Below are 16150 nucleotides of genomic sequence, written 5' to 3'. Positions count from 1 at the left end.
TTCATGTACTTATTCTAAGTTGCTTCAGTGGTGTACAACTCTTTGCCACCCTATGGATGGTAGCCAGCCAAAGTCCTATGTCCATGGGATTCTCCAGGCAAAAATACTGGAATGGGTTGTTGCCATTTCCTACTCCAGGGGATCTTCCTGACCCAGGGATCGATCCCCGTCTCTTATATCTCCTGCATTGGCTAGTGGGTTCTTTGCCACCAGCATCACCTGGGAAGCCGTTTATGCTCTACTGCTCCTAAAAGAAACAAGAACCAGATATTCTTCCTCTTGTTTTCCACCTGTAACTATCATCAAACTAAGCACATTGACACTACTCAGTAAAATGCATTTCAGTAAAATGTTTCCATTGAGCTTTTGAATGACTCTGACGAATTTCAGCAACATGCTGAATTCTTTCATCATTTCTAGAATGGGCAGTAGACTCTCAAAGTACTTACAAATTTACAAAGAATTAAACTAGTGTTACTGTACTTCATGTAGAGTGAATAGATTTTTCCCAATTTTGTGTGTGATCATACAGTAATATTATGTTTTATTATAAAAGAGGCTGATTTAGCACACAGCATTATAATAGCTGGTTCTTTATACTTACATTGCTGGTAGCCTACATTTCCCTAGCTTTATGCACATCTCTTTATTATAACAACACACTTTATGCCTCTTTGAAGACAGAAGACAAACTTAAGGGAAATATCATGGACAACATGGCTCATAAAACCCCTCAGAAGTTAGGGATACAAACTTCCAATCTCCGTGATAATCAGATCTTTTTTGCTGTTGTTTTGTTTTAGTCAAGTAGGGATAGAACTTCTACATTTTACTTAAGTTGTTGAAGGGATAAATAAAAAATCTTTTCACTGGAGAAGATGCAATTAATAAAAATGGTAGGTATTTACCACAGTTAACTTCTATAAATCTCCTTTGGGGGAGGTTTAATCATCTAATACATTTGATTCAGCTAGAGAAAAACCATTCATTTTCTCTAGAGTGGCAGTTTTAATTCTAATAGCAAATTTTTTTTCATTACATACATAAGCTCTCCTGAAAGAGAATTATCATGTCTTCCAGTACTTCAAGTGACCACATATCACTTGGACAACCACTTACGGAAGACAGGGATCAAAAGACTATTTTAAAAATGAAGCATGCTAATTTATCACAACAAATTTGTCATTATTTCATAGCATTTTAGGCAGGAGGAAGGCTTATTATATATGCTGTCTGCCATCTTGATCAACTACTTTCCAAACACACATAAGGCAGCCTATAATGCTAATTTGTGTGTGTGTGTGTTAGTCACTCAATCATGTCCGACTCTTTGCAACCCCATAGACTATAGCCCACCAGGCTCCTCTATCCATTCTCCAGGTAAGAAGAGTGGAGAGGGCTGCCATTCCCATGCGAATAAACACAAAGAAAGAATTATCAGTATAATCTAGCTGTGACCTAGGCTCTGTTCCTTATCAATGGAGTGATCCTGGGCAAGCCACACTTTCTTCGTTTGTAACATACGGTAGAAAACGATAATGCACCTCAGATTCCTCAGTAAGGAATCTCTAAGCATACAAAATATTTAACATATTGTTGGAACAGTGTAAGCCCTCAATAAATGGTGGTTTATTGTCATCCTTATTATTTATCATTGACAGTAACAAAAGAAAATGCAAATTTATCAGTATGATTCTAAATTACTGGAAATTGTCAAAGAAAATTAAGTATAACAATGCTTACGTGTCCTTGTGCTACTTTTTGTCATATTGGTATGGAATCCAAAAGCTGTAGTGACTCTTAGTCCTTCCTGAAAAAAAATAGCAGTTTGGATATTTGTTGAGAGGATAGCTGCATTTGAAATGCTTAAACTTGATCAAAAATTTGATGTACCCAAAAGAAAAAATAATTCTTTTTTTTCTTTTGGTGGTGGTTGTTTAAGCTCATAATGCAAATCTAAAAAAGCTAGGACACAAGAAAGGTTTTGGTGAAGTTAATCATTCTAGAAATGGGCAACCTTGCTCATAGCTTGAAAAAAACCAAAAAGGAAAGCTGGAGAGCAACACTGGAATTGATGAAATTTTAATGTGTAGAAGCTCAATACAAGGGAACTAAGGGTACATTTCTTGATGCTTCAGAGAAGTCAGATGACACCATCAAAAAGTCCACATTCAAATCTTTTCATTTTACCTATAACTTAAGTTGGTTTAAGAATACAAGTTGAAATTCAGCTGAATATTTTCCTAAAACATGATGCAGCCGTTGTTTGAACACAATTCTTCGAGTGATCCATCTTCTCCACTGTGACTTAAGTGTTCCCTGTACTTCTTTGCCCACCACTCCGTCTCTCCAACTTTGGAAAAAACTAACACAAAGCAAAAACTCTAGATCTTGGCCTCAGAGGCGGGCAAAGGACGAATTAGACCAATGAGAATCTCTTCAGAGATTTCTCCACCTGGGGATGGCAGCAGAGAGCTCTTTCTGCTTTCATCTTGAAGCCATTGAGTCAGTCGGTCTAGAGTTGCCTGACAAAGAAGAGGTGGCAAGCCCTGAGATGCTGTTCTCTGGTTCCAGTTGCTCCAAGACCAGTGTTATTGCTGTCATGGTTTAAGAATGTGGCCACTACATTGTCTTGTTTAAGCTATATATACTTGGGCTTCTATCAATCAAAACTGAAAAACCATGTTTATTACACATTAAGTTCTTAAATGTCTTTGAATCTATTTTTATTCTCTATTATGTTCCCACTAACCTACCTTTCTCTTTTTCTCTAGAGCTGAACTGTCAATTTCTTTATATTTTAACATCGTTCAGGGCTGGTCACCCATCACTACCCTTGGTACACTTTCAGTTGGCTCACCTTACTGACACACTGATTGGGGGCAGGACAGATGGTCCCAAACTGCAGGCACAGGTTTTCTAGTTTCTGAAAAGGTATCCCTCCAATCTGCTGCCTCTAATATTAATAAATTAATAAAATAAATTATATATCAGTCTCATGAATTGATTAGCAAGAATCAGGGCTTACTTATAGCCTTACTCACTTGGGCAAACTAATAGAGTTGGGGTGTCTAGATGTTAAAACACTGAAGACTCTACTGTGGACACCTCATGGCTGAGCCCAAGCAGCCAGCAGGCGGGCCAGCTGCTCTCTTACAACTTTTTTAGCTGCAACAAATGGAACACATGCAGTGCAGCCCAGGACTCCACCGGGGCGTTAGGATGCTGTCCTGCATCTTACATGAGGGCGTGAGGTGTGGCAGTGTGATGTCATGCTGGAGACAAAATCAAGGTCGGGTGAGAGAGACACTCAGGAAGGACAAAATGGGGAAAATTCTACCAAGGCCAGACGGTATAATGGTTAAGTGCACAGACTTTGGTGTCCCAGGCGGCTCAGTGGTAAAGAATCTGCTTGCCAATGCAGTAGATGCAGGTTTGATCCCTGGGTCAGGAAGATCCCCTGGAGGAGGAAATGGCAATCCACTCCAGTATTCTTGCCTGGGAAATCCCATGGACGGAGGAGCCTGGTGGGCTACAGTCTGTGGGGTTGCAAACAGTTGACGTGACTGAGCAGGCATGCACAGACTTTAGATTGGGATTGCCCAGGTCTGAAGTCCCGGCTTTGCAACAAATATCAATAGTACAGGACCTTGGTCAAATTACTCTAATTTTATCGGCATCATTTTTCCAACAGCATTTGCTGACTTTGTATCACATTTTGGTAATTCTAACAATATTTCAAACTCTGTCATTATTCTTATGTTTGTTAATGTGATCTTTGATGTCACTGTCACAAAAAGATTACAACTCAGCAAAGGCTCAGATGATGGTTAGAACTTTTCAATAATATTTTTTATTAAGGTATATATGTTGTTTTCTTTTAGGCATAATGCTACTGCACACTTAATAGATTCTGGTATAGTGTAAACATAACTTTATATGCATTAGGAGGCCAAAAAATTCATATGACTTGCTTTATTGCAACAATCACTTTTTTGTGGTGGTCTGGAACTGAACCCATAACATCTCTGAGGTGTGCCCATATTACAATGAGCTAAAATGTTGAGGCACAAAGAACTTAGACTGTGGATCTATCTGCAAAGTTACCAATGGATGTCTTTCAGACACATGAGGAAAGCTTTAACTAAATCAGTTCAGCACTTATAAATAGTAATAGTTATTACTCTTATCCCAGTTTAACCAGTCATCTACATTTGAGCTAAGAATCAGAAAAGGGAGAGGGGAGAGGTAATATTTAAGTTGTGTTTAAAGAGAATCTTTAAATTATCAATTTGAGTAAGAATTCATTTTTCACAGAGGTCCTTACTTTGTGCAGCAAACTGTGTAGGTGCTATGTGGCATACAAAGACCATAACACAGGTCTTGGCCCTCCAGGGGCTTTCAGACTAGCAGCATTAATAAATACCTGGACATAAGTGTGGGGCTCACAATAATTAGAGCAGGGAAAGAACCCATGGATAGGGTGGGGATAAGGCTGAACTTGGACAATTTCATAGAGGAGACAGTATTTGAGCATTTTTAGTTGAAACAGAGTATATAATACATTTTAAAGATAATTTTCCATGCACTGGGAACAGCATAAGGCAGATAGGAAATAGCAGGTTTGTGAATCCCAGGGTAAATTCTGGGATTGCAAATAGTCCAGTTTGATGAAAGAAATGGGTAAGAGGATAATGAAAGGTCTGGTTGCAAAAGTAGGCTGGGGATATGCTGGGAAAGTTGGATTTCATTTTGTGGTGGACACCAGACTTTTGATCACAGAAATAATGCATAATTATTTATGCAAGTATGGATAAGAGGAATATTCAAACATCAGCCACAGTTCTTAATATATAGTTAAAATATATTTTTTTCATTTATAACTTATAGGAGAGCTTTAATAAAATGCATGTACAATAAATAATTCATACTTAAAAATGCTCATCAGATAGCTTCATGCCTTTTCAGTGGAAGAGGCCACAATACCAGGGAAATCAGAAGGCAATCTCAATAATTCTTCTACTTCTTCTTGCAAAGCCTCTGCTTTCTCATGCAACAGCATCTACAATAAAAGAATCAAGATGTGAAGCGAAAATATGCATTGTTAGGGAACTGCTAACATTTTACCACCATCTATTCAATACCTGAATCCTTAGGTATCAGCATAATCTAGACATTAAAACTAATAATGAGATTGAAAAATGGTCACTTAAGAACAAGCAATTATAGTAAATGAAGCTGAGGCATTTAAAACCATTTTAGCTGATCACTGCATTTGGTATACCAAAAATAACGGAGCTTTAATACTCTCAAATGTTTGTTTTATTGAAGACTCAGCCACTTAAAATTAACTTTTAACCTATAAAATTTAAGACAATTTTGAAAAAATGTAATTGGTTCTTAAAAATGTTACCCTTTATATATAGATTTTATTAATCCTCACAGTTTAGTATGCTATCTTTTAAAAACCTATTGAGAGAGTTAAAGCTTGGGGCCCTTTAGAGATCAAACCAGTAAATCCTAAAGGAAATCAGTCCTGAATATTCATTGGAAGGACTGATGCTGAAGCTGAAGCTCCCATACTTCGGCCACCTGATGCAAAGAAGTGACTCATTGGAAAAGACTCTGATGCTGGGAAAGACTGAAGGCAGGAAGAAAAGAGGACGACAGAGGATGAGATGGTTGGATGGCATCACTGACTTGATGGACATGAGTTTGAGCAAACTCCGGGAGATAGTGAAGGACAGGAAAGCCAAGCATGCTGCAGTCCATGGGGTTGCAAAGAGTTGGACACAACTGAGCGACTGAACAATAACAAAGTCATCTCATTCACTTTCACTTGCCATGATTAAATAATAACACTTGGTACGGGAGCTGGTGATGGACAGGGACGCCTGGCGAGCTACAGTCCACGAGGTCAAAGAGTCGGACATGACTGAGCAACTGAACCGAACTGAAGGAGGAAGTGAACATGCTGGCTCATGCTTTCCTTAAGCCTTGTGCGACAATGTATCTTGCCCAAGAACTGGCCTTTCTTTAGATCCTGAACTAATGATCACACAGTACAATGTCTTACTCATGGAAATGCTTTTCTTAGGCTCTATGTTAATGAATATAATTGTAACAAATCTTGTTTGGGAATCAGTTTCTCAAGACTTGTACCCCTGATTACACAGCAACAGTGTATCTAGCCCAGAGACATTGCCCTGAACCCATTCTACCTGGCTAATTTTGTGCCAAAGTTATCTCAGGAGGTATGCCTTGGGAAAGGGTCTGGTGGAACTCTTAAAACCTTGAGGTATTCTTTTTATCTATTCTCAGCAGCCAGTTGAGAAGTACATAAGGCCCAGCTTAAACTAGTGAGGCGGGTACTCTTTCTACCCGCTTCTGATGTCTATGTCAGAAGCTTTCTCTGTTCTGTCACCTTAAAATAAAATTTTGTAAAAAAATAAAATAAAATAAAATAAAATTTTGTACACAAAGCTCTGAGTGACTGAGAATCTTCTTTGGTCTTGGAGTTAAATCTTCTCCTTCAGAGACCACGAATCCGGTGGCACCATTTGCCATAAGCTGTCACTATCAATGTTTCAAAGAAAACTTTTATTCAAGCTCCTAAAACTAACATGGTTAATTTCAAAAGGAGCATAATAAACAAAGAAAGTATTTCTAAACCTGGTACATAGTAGATGTCAATAAATATTTGAATAATGACTTTTCCCCTTTCTTTAAAAACAACAGAAATCAAATGTTGGTATTTGTTGCAGCTGGGTTTGGGTATATCGGTGTGAAATCCTTGGACTATTTCTCTTACAACATTTTATAACAAAAAGGTCAATAAAAATCATAGAAGATAAAACCACTCTCTCTACCAATTTGATATGAAGCATAACATTATGAGCATTATTGTGCCTGAACTTGTCTAATACTTTTAACATTTAAAGTCACTTATTAAATATTTTGGCCATTGTTACTGCAGCTCCCTTTGTATCCTCTTTTTTTTTTTTTTTGATGTGTACCACTTTAAAAGTCTTTATTGAATTTGTTACAATATTGCTTATGTTTTATGTTTTGGTATTTTGGCTGTGAGGAATGCGGGATCTTAGCTCCTGGACCAGGGATCGAACCCATACCCCCTGCATCGGAAGGCCAAGTCTTAACTACTGGACCACCATTGAAGTTCCACTTTGTATCTTTAATAATATATAGTCTAACACTATAGTCTTGCTCTACTACTTACTGACTAGTTGTATTTCCTTGGGTAAATCACTTCATTTCTTTAAATATCATTTATTTATTTATTCAAAGATTTGTTAAACATCTGCTATAAGCTGAATACCGTGCTAGGTGCTCCAGCAATGAAATAACTACAATTTCAACCCTATCAACTCAAAGAACTGCTTATCTAATACGACAAGTTGTAGTGTCCTGAGAGGGCTGTCGCGAAGATCAATCACAGTAATACAAACCACAGAAGAGCCTTTCAAAAAAGTAAGCTGGAAACTTACTTTTCAGTCAGTTCAATTTATATATGACAATAGTATAACAATGAACTTTAAAAAAAACACACACACAACTATACAATTTAGATCACAAGGATGGAAATATAGTTGAGATCAAGAAGGAAATAATCCCTTGCTGTTTAGTTTAAGTTGTATTCAACTCTTAGACACAATGCCATGGACTGTAGCCCACCAGGCTCCTCTGTCCATGGGATTTTCCAGGCAAGCATACTGGAGTGGGTTGCCTTTTCCTTCTCTAGGGGATGTTCCCAACCCAGGGATTGAACCCATGTCTCCTGCACTTGCGGGTGAATTCTTTACTGCTGAGCCACCTGGGCAGTCCAAATAATCCCTACCTGCTGTGTAATGGATTTACCCACGTGGAACAGGAGGGTAGTGACAAACTGGGTTGCACCTTGCAAAGTGTAACCGGATGGCGAATAACCTAAAAGCAGACTGTTGACTACAGGTGAAAGAAACAGAAAAGAGAAACCTTTGGAGGCAACAAGAGCTGTTTTCAAGTATGTGAAAAACCACCAAACGAACCAAGGAAGAGCCTGGTTGCAGAGGGTAGTACTATGATGCCATGGTAGGCATTTTAAGGCAGCCTCATTTATACTGGGATGCTCTTTGTAACACTGAGTCCAAAAATAGAACTTAGTTCTCGAGGTTGTAAATTCCCTGTCAGTGAGAGTGTTTAAAGGTGAGAAGCCCAGATGTTGGGGATGCTGAGGAAAGGACTTCTGCGACAAGAGTAGTAGGAGGCAGAATTCAATGAGTTCAGAGTTCCTTATATTTCAATGAACTCGTAAAAGTTCCTTTATTTTTTAGGAGATCCTTTTTCTCTTTTTAACAAGTCTTGCATCATAACACATGCACTATTTTTATCCACATATTGTGAATATATATTTTTGTGCCTGTAGTTAATATGTCTAAAGTATAAGGAGATTACTCTGTATAATATCATAAAGATTTAAAAATGTCTTGTTTGCTTACCTTGGCTGATGAAACAATTTGCTTGGCCTGGCGTCTTGATAAATGATCAATTGTCCTTATCAGCACTTCAGGATTTGCATTAGCTAAGTGCGTTAGACTTTTATAACCTGCATTGTATAACTGTCTTGCTCGACCCTGCAAAGTATTGATAAAAATCATTAGGATCAGAATTGGGGATTAGGAAAAAATAATTAAGTGTTTTACTGAAGGGAAAAATTCACTTGTGAGAGACAGGAATAAACTAAGATAATAAAGTAAATATGAAAAGACAACACATCAGAATCTGAAGGAATTTTAAAAGTGTTTTAAAAGAATTTTAAAATAATCTGGGTGGCTCCAATCTGACTGCAAGAGAGCTAGCTTTCTGTGTAGCTGAAGTCAATTGATGTGTGCTGCAATCAGAAATGAGAAACCTGGGCACTTCCCTGGTGGTCCAGTGGTTAAGAATCCACCTTCCAATGCAGAAGACATGAGTTTGATCCCTGGTTAAAGAACTAGGATCCCACATGCTGTGGGGCAACTAAACCCACATGCCACAACTAGAGAGACAGTCACGTGCCACAATGACAAGTCCCACAAGCCACAATGAAGATACCCCATGCCCCAACTAAGACCCAACACAGTCAAAAATAAATGAATGAATTAAATATTAAAAAAACAGAAATAAAAAACCCCTTAGGGCACTTAGGCGAGGGGCATTAGTTCAGATCTCCAATCAAATGTTTTAGGTCAGTATCCCTAGAATGTTCTCACTATCTACACAGGGGACCTCTGGAGTGTGTGTGTGAGTGTGTGTATGTGTGTGCACGCTTTCCCAAGCAGAATTCCTCTGGTTTAAGAACTGAATAACAGAATAAACAGAAAACAAGGGTTGATCAAAAATAGAAAGCTGAGAAACCAGCTGAGGAAACCTTCATCTCATTCTCTTAGAAAATGTAAATGACCCTCACTGCCACCGAGTGACCACCACCTTCAACAAGCACTGCCTAAACTGACAGAAGGTGAGTCTTTGCTGGAGAGGAGGAGGGTATGGCACACATACATATTGGAGGAAAGAGGGGTGGCTCGTGTACTTGGGGAGAATCACCCTGTCTCTACTGTGACATTTTTCCACAAATGTGATTTTTCATCAGGACTGCTTCTGGATTGACAGGGATTTTGGGGAGGCCGTGGCAGCAATTTATTAAAAACAAATAAAAAAAGATTCCCATGATAAATGAGTAATATGGCTATTGTTGCCACTCACCCTGTGACACAACAGTAAAACCTGATTTTTCTGTGAGCTGAAATCATCTCAGTTGGGGAGCTAAGAAGCTGCTGCTGCTGCTGCTGCTGCTGCTAAGTCGCTTCAGTCGTGTCCGACCCTGTGCGACCCCATAGACGGCAGCCCACCAGGCTCCGCCGTCCCTGGGATTCTCTAGGCAAGAATACTGGAGTGGGTTGCCATTTCCTTCTCCAGTACATGAAAGGGAAAAATGAAAGTGAAGTCGCTCAGTCGTGTCCGACGCTTAGCGACCCCATGGGCTGCAGCCTACCAGGCTCCTCCGTCCATGGGATTTTCCAGGCAAGAGTACTGGAGTGGGGTGCCATTGCCTTCTCCGGCTAAGAAGCTACTAACCTCTAAAACCCCAGTCACTTCCATGAGTGGAATTAGCTCTGCCTTTACACAGTAGGTCAGCTTCTTGGTGAGTTCTCCCAAAAGGGCCTTGTAAACCCAGAACTCCTCAAGCTCCTGCAAAACACAGAGAGATACGCAGAACTGAAATCTCATAAGTTATTTCAGAATTCAGTATGTGTGGTAGGGGGCTCAGAAAGGACTCACCCTTTGATAAACTCTGGAAGTTGGGTAAAACCAGAGGTGAGCAATGACTCTGAGGAAAATTACTATGAGGAAGCATGGCAGAGGCGGAGGAATTTGAACAGAATGGTTTTAGGACAAAGAGTGTAAACTGAAAAATAAGTCAACAGGAAGAATTCTAGGGAGGGGAGTTCAGGAGAGAGGGAACACATGTATACCTATGGCCTATTCATATTGATGTACGGCAAAAAAAATCACAATATTGTAATTATCCTCCAATTTAAATAAATAAATATTTTAAAAAAGAAGAGTTCTGTTCACGTTAATCAAAACATCAACAAGATGTGCAAAGCGTGTATCATCTAGTTAATGGAATTACCTCACAGAAATGTAACACACAGGAGGAGAATGATGCAGCTCCAGAGAGAAGGCTTTGTATATATCCTCGAGGCATGTTAAACTTTTCAGACACACTCCAAATGTTGGTCTCTTTGAGCAAGGTATAAAGAATGAAAGACAGGTATAGTCTGTTGACAATGTTCTTGTCCACCTTCTAGAAAGACACAAATAAATTCATGTATTGGACCTGCTTAAAATGTACATCACATTCAAACTGGACAAAAGGTAACGAGAATGAAGCTGCACACAGCACAGAGAGGACAGAGCGGTTCTACAGAAATAAATCTAAGTCATAACAAATGTACTTTAGATTAGTTCCAAGTATTATTTTTTCCAAGTCTATAAAAAAAGAGATATGTAAAACTGTTTACAATTTAAATTTCCTTCTGTAGGGAGTATAGTGAGTTGAACTGTCCCTCCCCAAAAGATATATTCAATTCCTAACCCTTGGTGCCTCTGAACGTGACCTAATTTGGAAATAGAATCTCTGTAGACGTAATTAGCGAAGGATCTTGAGATGAAATTATCCTGGATATACAGGGGGCCCTTGAGCCCATTAGTCACTGACTAATATCCTTCTAAGAGAGAGGACATGAGTGACAGACAAGGTGGTGTGAAGACGGAAGGAGGCAGACTTTGGCGAGATGGTGACTACAAGGATCGCTAACCACCACCAAAGGCCACAAGAGAGGCAAGATGGTTCTTCCTCAAGCCTCCAGAAGGAACAACTCTGCCAGCATCTTGATTTCAGACTTCTGGCCTCCTGACCTGTGACAGAATAAAGTTTTGTTGTTTTAAGACACCTGGTTTGTGCTAATTTGTGATGGCAGCCTTAGGAAAAGAATACGGGAAGAGTAGGAGTTGGGGAAACCTTTACATTTACTGTAGTATTTGTAGTGTTGAATGTTAGTCGCTCACTTGTGTCTGATTCTTTGTGACCCCATGGACTGTAGCCCACCAGGCTCCTCTGTCCATGGAATTCTCCAGGCAAGAATACTGGAGTACGTTGCCATGCCTTTCTCCAGGGGATCTTCCTGCTGGGTCTCCTGCATTGCAGGCAGATTCTTTTACTATCTGAGCCACTGAGCCACCAGGGAAGCCCCTGGTAGTACTTACAGGTTGGGTGTACACACACACACACACACACACACACATATATATGACTGTGATTATAAATTAGACAAATGTGTTTATTTAGATAAATATGTTAATAAGCTTGTTTATATTGCAAACTAAGGGTAAATACTAGCTTCTATGACTTAAACTTGGTCATGGTAAATAATTAATGTTTCCAGAAGTTAAAACACTGAAAGAGAAATGGTTCCTGTAGTTGACAATTTCTATTCTGTATATCTGCTTTTGCCTGTGATGCCTAGTGATTATTTTTTGTATAAAGCATTTCACAGCTAATTCCAAGCTAACTCAGAAACTGAGTAATGCATGCTTGAAATCAGAGAAAAAAAAGAATGAACTTTAAAGAGAAAAGGGAGGTTTAAAATATAAAATTATATCCTCCACTATAGTAAAAGAATGTTTAAGATGAGAACTTAGAATGTTTGAGAACTTTGATGAGCACATTGAAGGACGTAAGAATTTCAGATTCTGTATGTTTGATACTAGATCACCCTTTTAAAGGCTTTAATCTGAAAAAGCATGATAGTTGACTAACAACTAGGAAAAGATCACTTTTTAATTTCCCAATTTTAGTGCACCTTCATTATTAACTATAAATTGAGTCAATGAAGATTTTTGCTTAGAATGTATTTTCTAAGCCAAGAAAAATGACATAATTGCATTACATGGCGAGATAAGTCACTTTACGCCAATTTCAAGATCTTTTACAAGAAATGTTTAAAGAAAAGGTCCTTTTCAATGTGGAGAAATCAAGTAGATTTTAAGTAAATATGTTCTCTAGAAATTTTTTTAAAAAGATACTTCCAAAGTATTAAACAAGTAACTCGTTCATTTGTAATTAAGATAAATCCATGCTCATACTATTTTAAATAATTATAAATTGAACAAACATTTATTGACTGTCTTATAAAATGTAATAAAAATAAATTCTGATTCAAGTTTCAACAGATGCATTATTGTAACATGATTTTATAAATGTTTATTACTTGGTAATGAGCTCCAGATTAATATTTTTTAAAAAATATATTTTAGAGTTTGAAACAAAAGGTTTGTTTTAAGAAATATTTTTATTCAACATTCTGAAGGTCTAAACAGTAGTCACTTCTGAGGTAAAAGACCGAATCTAAATATGGACAACAGGAATACTGAAGTACCGTGTATTTATACTTTTATGATACCTCAATACAGAGGACAGCTACACCATTCAATTCAAATGTAAGTAAAACATCTTCCATTTTTCAAAATGAAACAGTAATATCTATATAAATTTAAAAGATATACAGGGAAACAGTAGGTAAAATCATTAGGCTTCAATGAAGATTAGATTACCAAACAAAATGAAAATTGAAAAAAAAAGTGTAATTATTATGAGGTAGAAAATTATGCTAATTAAGGAAATGAATGTGTGTTTGCCAAAGAATTATTTTCACTTCTTGTACAGTTAGTGTGGCGCATTCAGCACTTGAGTCTTGTTTGTTGACTTAACTTTAAAAGACAAAAATATAAGATATCACACAAGAGTACTTGGCTTCTCTGCTTCAACCTTCTAAAATGCTTTATGTTCTTGAAGTACATTGGTAGTTCTTTGGGACAACGAAAAGCACCAACAAAAATAAAAAATCCAAAAACTCGTCTCATGTTAGAATTCCTGATGCCAAGTGAATGCTTAAGAAAAAGTTTCTAGAAAACTTTTCTCCCATGAACTGAACTTATTTCAGGATTCTTTTCTATAACATTGTGAAAATATTTTACAATTGTTATAATTTAAACCATAATAAGTAGCCTAAGAAAAATAGATTAATAAGGTTTACCTTTTCCTATGCTAAGAGCCTTAGATGTGCATGACTATTTTAGAAATACAAAGGTACACAAAAAAGGGCAATCACAACCACCCAGAAATAACATTATTTTTAAAAAATACCTAAATTTCTGGTTTGCAGATGTTTTGAATAGTAAAGTGGGAATTACATTAAAGACCAAAAAAATGAACCAAAATGATCAAATCAACAAAGGAGATGAGATGACAGCATTAATTTTTGTTACATGAACTTAGCTATTAAGAAAAAAAAAAAGACTATGGTACGTACCTTCCTAATAGCTTGACCTGATGCTTTCTTCCCAATAAAGTTCTCAGAGACTCCAACCAGAGCAGCGACATTTTGTTCTGCTGGACTGAGCTGGTTAAACTACACAGAAAAAGAATATAGAGAAAAATTACATTGTAACTTTAAAAAGTCTGTCATTAACCAAATCTAGTAGTCACATCACATTTTCATTATTATAAAAACTATGAAAGACTAACACAAATTTTACTTACAAGTAATGCAAGTTTTGTATTACAAGTAATACAAATAACACAAGTGTTTACTTACAAGCTTGCAATACTTTTAATGTATTATTAAAATATAACAAACTTTAGTAGAATGAACTTAAAAGACATGGCCACAAATACTGTAACCACAGTCTATGATTTTCATGGACTGCGTTTATGTTTCATTCGGGAGATGTCTGTGGGGAGGGGGAGGAGGGAAAGCTTTTGGAAGTAATTGCATTGTTTATATACATGTGTTTGTGTGCATGTGCTCAGTCATGACCAACTCATGGACTGTAACCTGCCAGGCTCCTCTGTCCATGGGATTCCCCAAGCAAGGATGCTGGAATGGGTTGCCATTTCCTGCTCCAGGGGATCTTTCTGACCCAGGGATCAAACCTGTGTCTCCTGCATTGGCAGGTAGATTCTTTACCACTATGCCACCTGGAAGACCCGCATACTGCCACTGCCTGTTCACAGTAAAATCATAGTAGACTGTACTCTACCACTTGGTTTTGTAACAGGTACAGCCACTTCCACCTTGCTACTGGAGATAAAGATGATTATTCCTTCTCAGGTATCAACATCACTGGGTTTGGTGTGACAGGAGGTGACACCGTGTGTGACTCTGATAGCGCTTTCATGTAATTAAACTCAACCTTCAGCGATGGTTTTCTTTACATTTCAGGCATTAGAAAATGTAGTGGTCACCACATCGCAAGAGTAACCACCTTGAGGAGATGGGGACCAGGTATGGTCCTTTTTTCTCTTCTGCACCTTTCTTTATTTTTTTGACAACAAACATGTTTACATTTAACAGAAAATATTTAAGTGAAACAAACAAAAAATGCTCTTGTCATAAAAAGTATTAGTCGCTCAGTCATGTCTGACTCTTTGCAGTTCCCATGGACTAACCCACCAGGCTTCTCCATCCATGGAATTCTCAAGGCAAGAAACCTGGACTGGGTTGCCATTCCCCTTCTCCGGGAGACCTTCCCGAGCCAGGGATTGAACCCAGGTCTCCTGCATTGCAGACAGATTCTTTATCGTGTGAGTCTTTTTTCTGGCTATGAAAATATACTTGAAATTGGGCCTTTCATCTTTCGAAAGGCCCAATTTCAAATATATATATATTTTTTCTCCTTATTTATTTACTTCTTGCTTGTTAGTGAAGTTGATTTTTTTCCACGTTACTTTATTTATCTATTTATTTATTTGATTTAAATAAATTTATTTATTTTAGTTGGGGGCTAATTACTTTACAATATTGTAGTATTTTTTGCCATACATTGACATGAATCAGCCCTGGGTTTACATGTGTTCCCCTTCCTGAACCCCCCTCCCACCTCCCTCCGCATCCCATCCCTCTGGGTCATCCCATTGCCCCGGCCCTGAGCATTTGTCTCATGCATCGAACATGGAATGGTGTTCTGTTTCACATATGATAACATACATGTTTCAATGCTATATTTTAATAGCAAAAAATAATCACATGATAAAAATCATATTGTGATTAATTATTTTAGCCTGTATTGCAGAATCTTATCTTCTCACCTGTCTGAAGTATATCATCCAATCAGGGTCACACTGAGAAGCCATATCATAGGGAGTTGTTAAGTAGATTAGATGAAGAAGGCTTTCGAGCATAAGACCCTCAAGACCTTTCTTCAAGTCTCTATAAAGAATGTCACAATAAGCCAAATCTATAGTTCCTAAAAGAAAGACCCAAAGAGTTCATTTTTCACAATCACTGAAGGAGGAAAGAGGTGATTTTAAAGAAAGTCTGGTTTACCTAACCATACCAACCAAGCCTTGAGGGACTTCCCTGGTGGTTCAGTGGCTAAGTCGCCACACTCCCAGTACAGGGGGCCCAAGGTTCTATCTCTGGTTTCACATGCCACAAATAAGAGTTCGAGTGCCACAACTAAAGATCCCTCGCCCCCAAATATATTTAAAAAAAAAATTCTTTACAATCTCTTACGATGTAACTTAGCACAAACTTAGGAGGTCATT

The 16150-nt window shown here is 37.9% G+C and overlaps 1 protein-coding gene across 1 annotated transcript in view; it reads right to left on the bottom strand.

Moving 5' to 3' along the window:
- Positions 1–1758: 1758 nt before the first annotated feature.
- Positions 1759–16150, bottom strand: part of HELQ (helicase, POLQ like) — a 48720-nt gene continuing 34328 nt past the window's right edge. The window contains exons 12-18 of the mRNA XM_081582329.1: positions 15692–15849; positions 13914–14012; positions 10673–10846; positions 10114–10227; positions 8496–8630; positions 4932–5062; positions 1759–1810 (exon numbers count right to left, since the gene is read on the bottom strand). Coding sequence (XP_081438455.1) covers positions 4955–5062; positions 8496–8630; positions 10114–10227; positions 10673–10846; positions 13914–14012; positions 15692–15849 — 788 coding nt within the window. The 3' untranslated portion in view covers positions 1759–1810; positions 4932–4954. The remainder of the gene's footprint in view (positions 1811–4931; positions 5063–8495; positions 8631–10113; positions 10228–10672; positions 10847–13913; positions 14013–15691; positions 15850–16150) is intronic.

The sequence above is a fragment of the Giraffa tippelskirchi genome, chromosome 1 (genome assembly GCF_054371585.1).
Source record: "Giraffa tippelskirchi isolate mGirTip1 chromosome 1, T2T-mGirTip1v1.2.pri, whole genome shotgun sequence".
Classification (NCBI taxonomy): Eukaryota; Metazoa; Chordata; class Mammalia; order Artiodactyla; family Giraffidae; genus Giraffa; species Giraffa tippelskirchi.
This window is presented reverse-complemented; position numbering and strand designations above follow the sequence as displayed.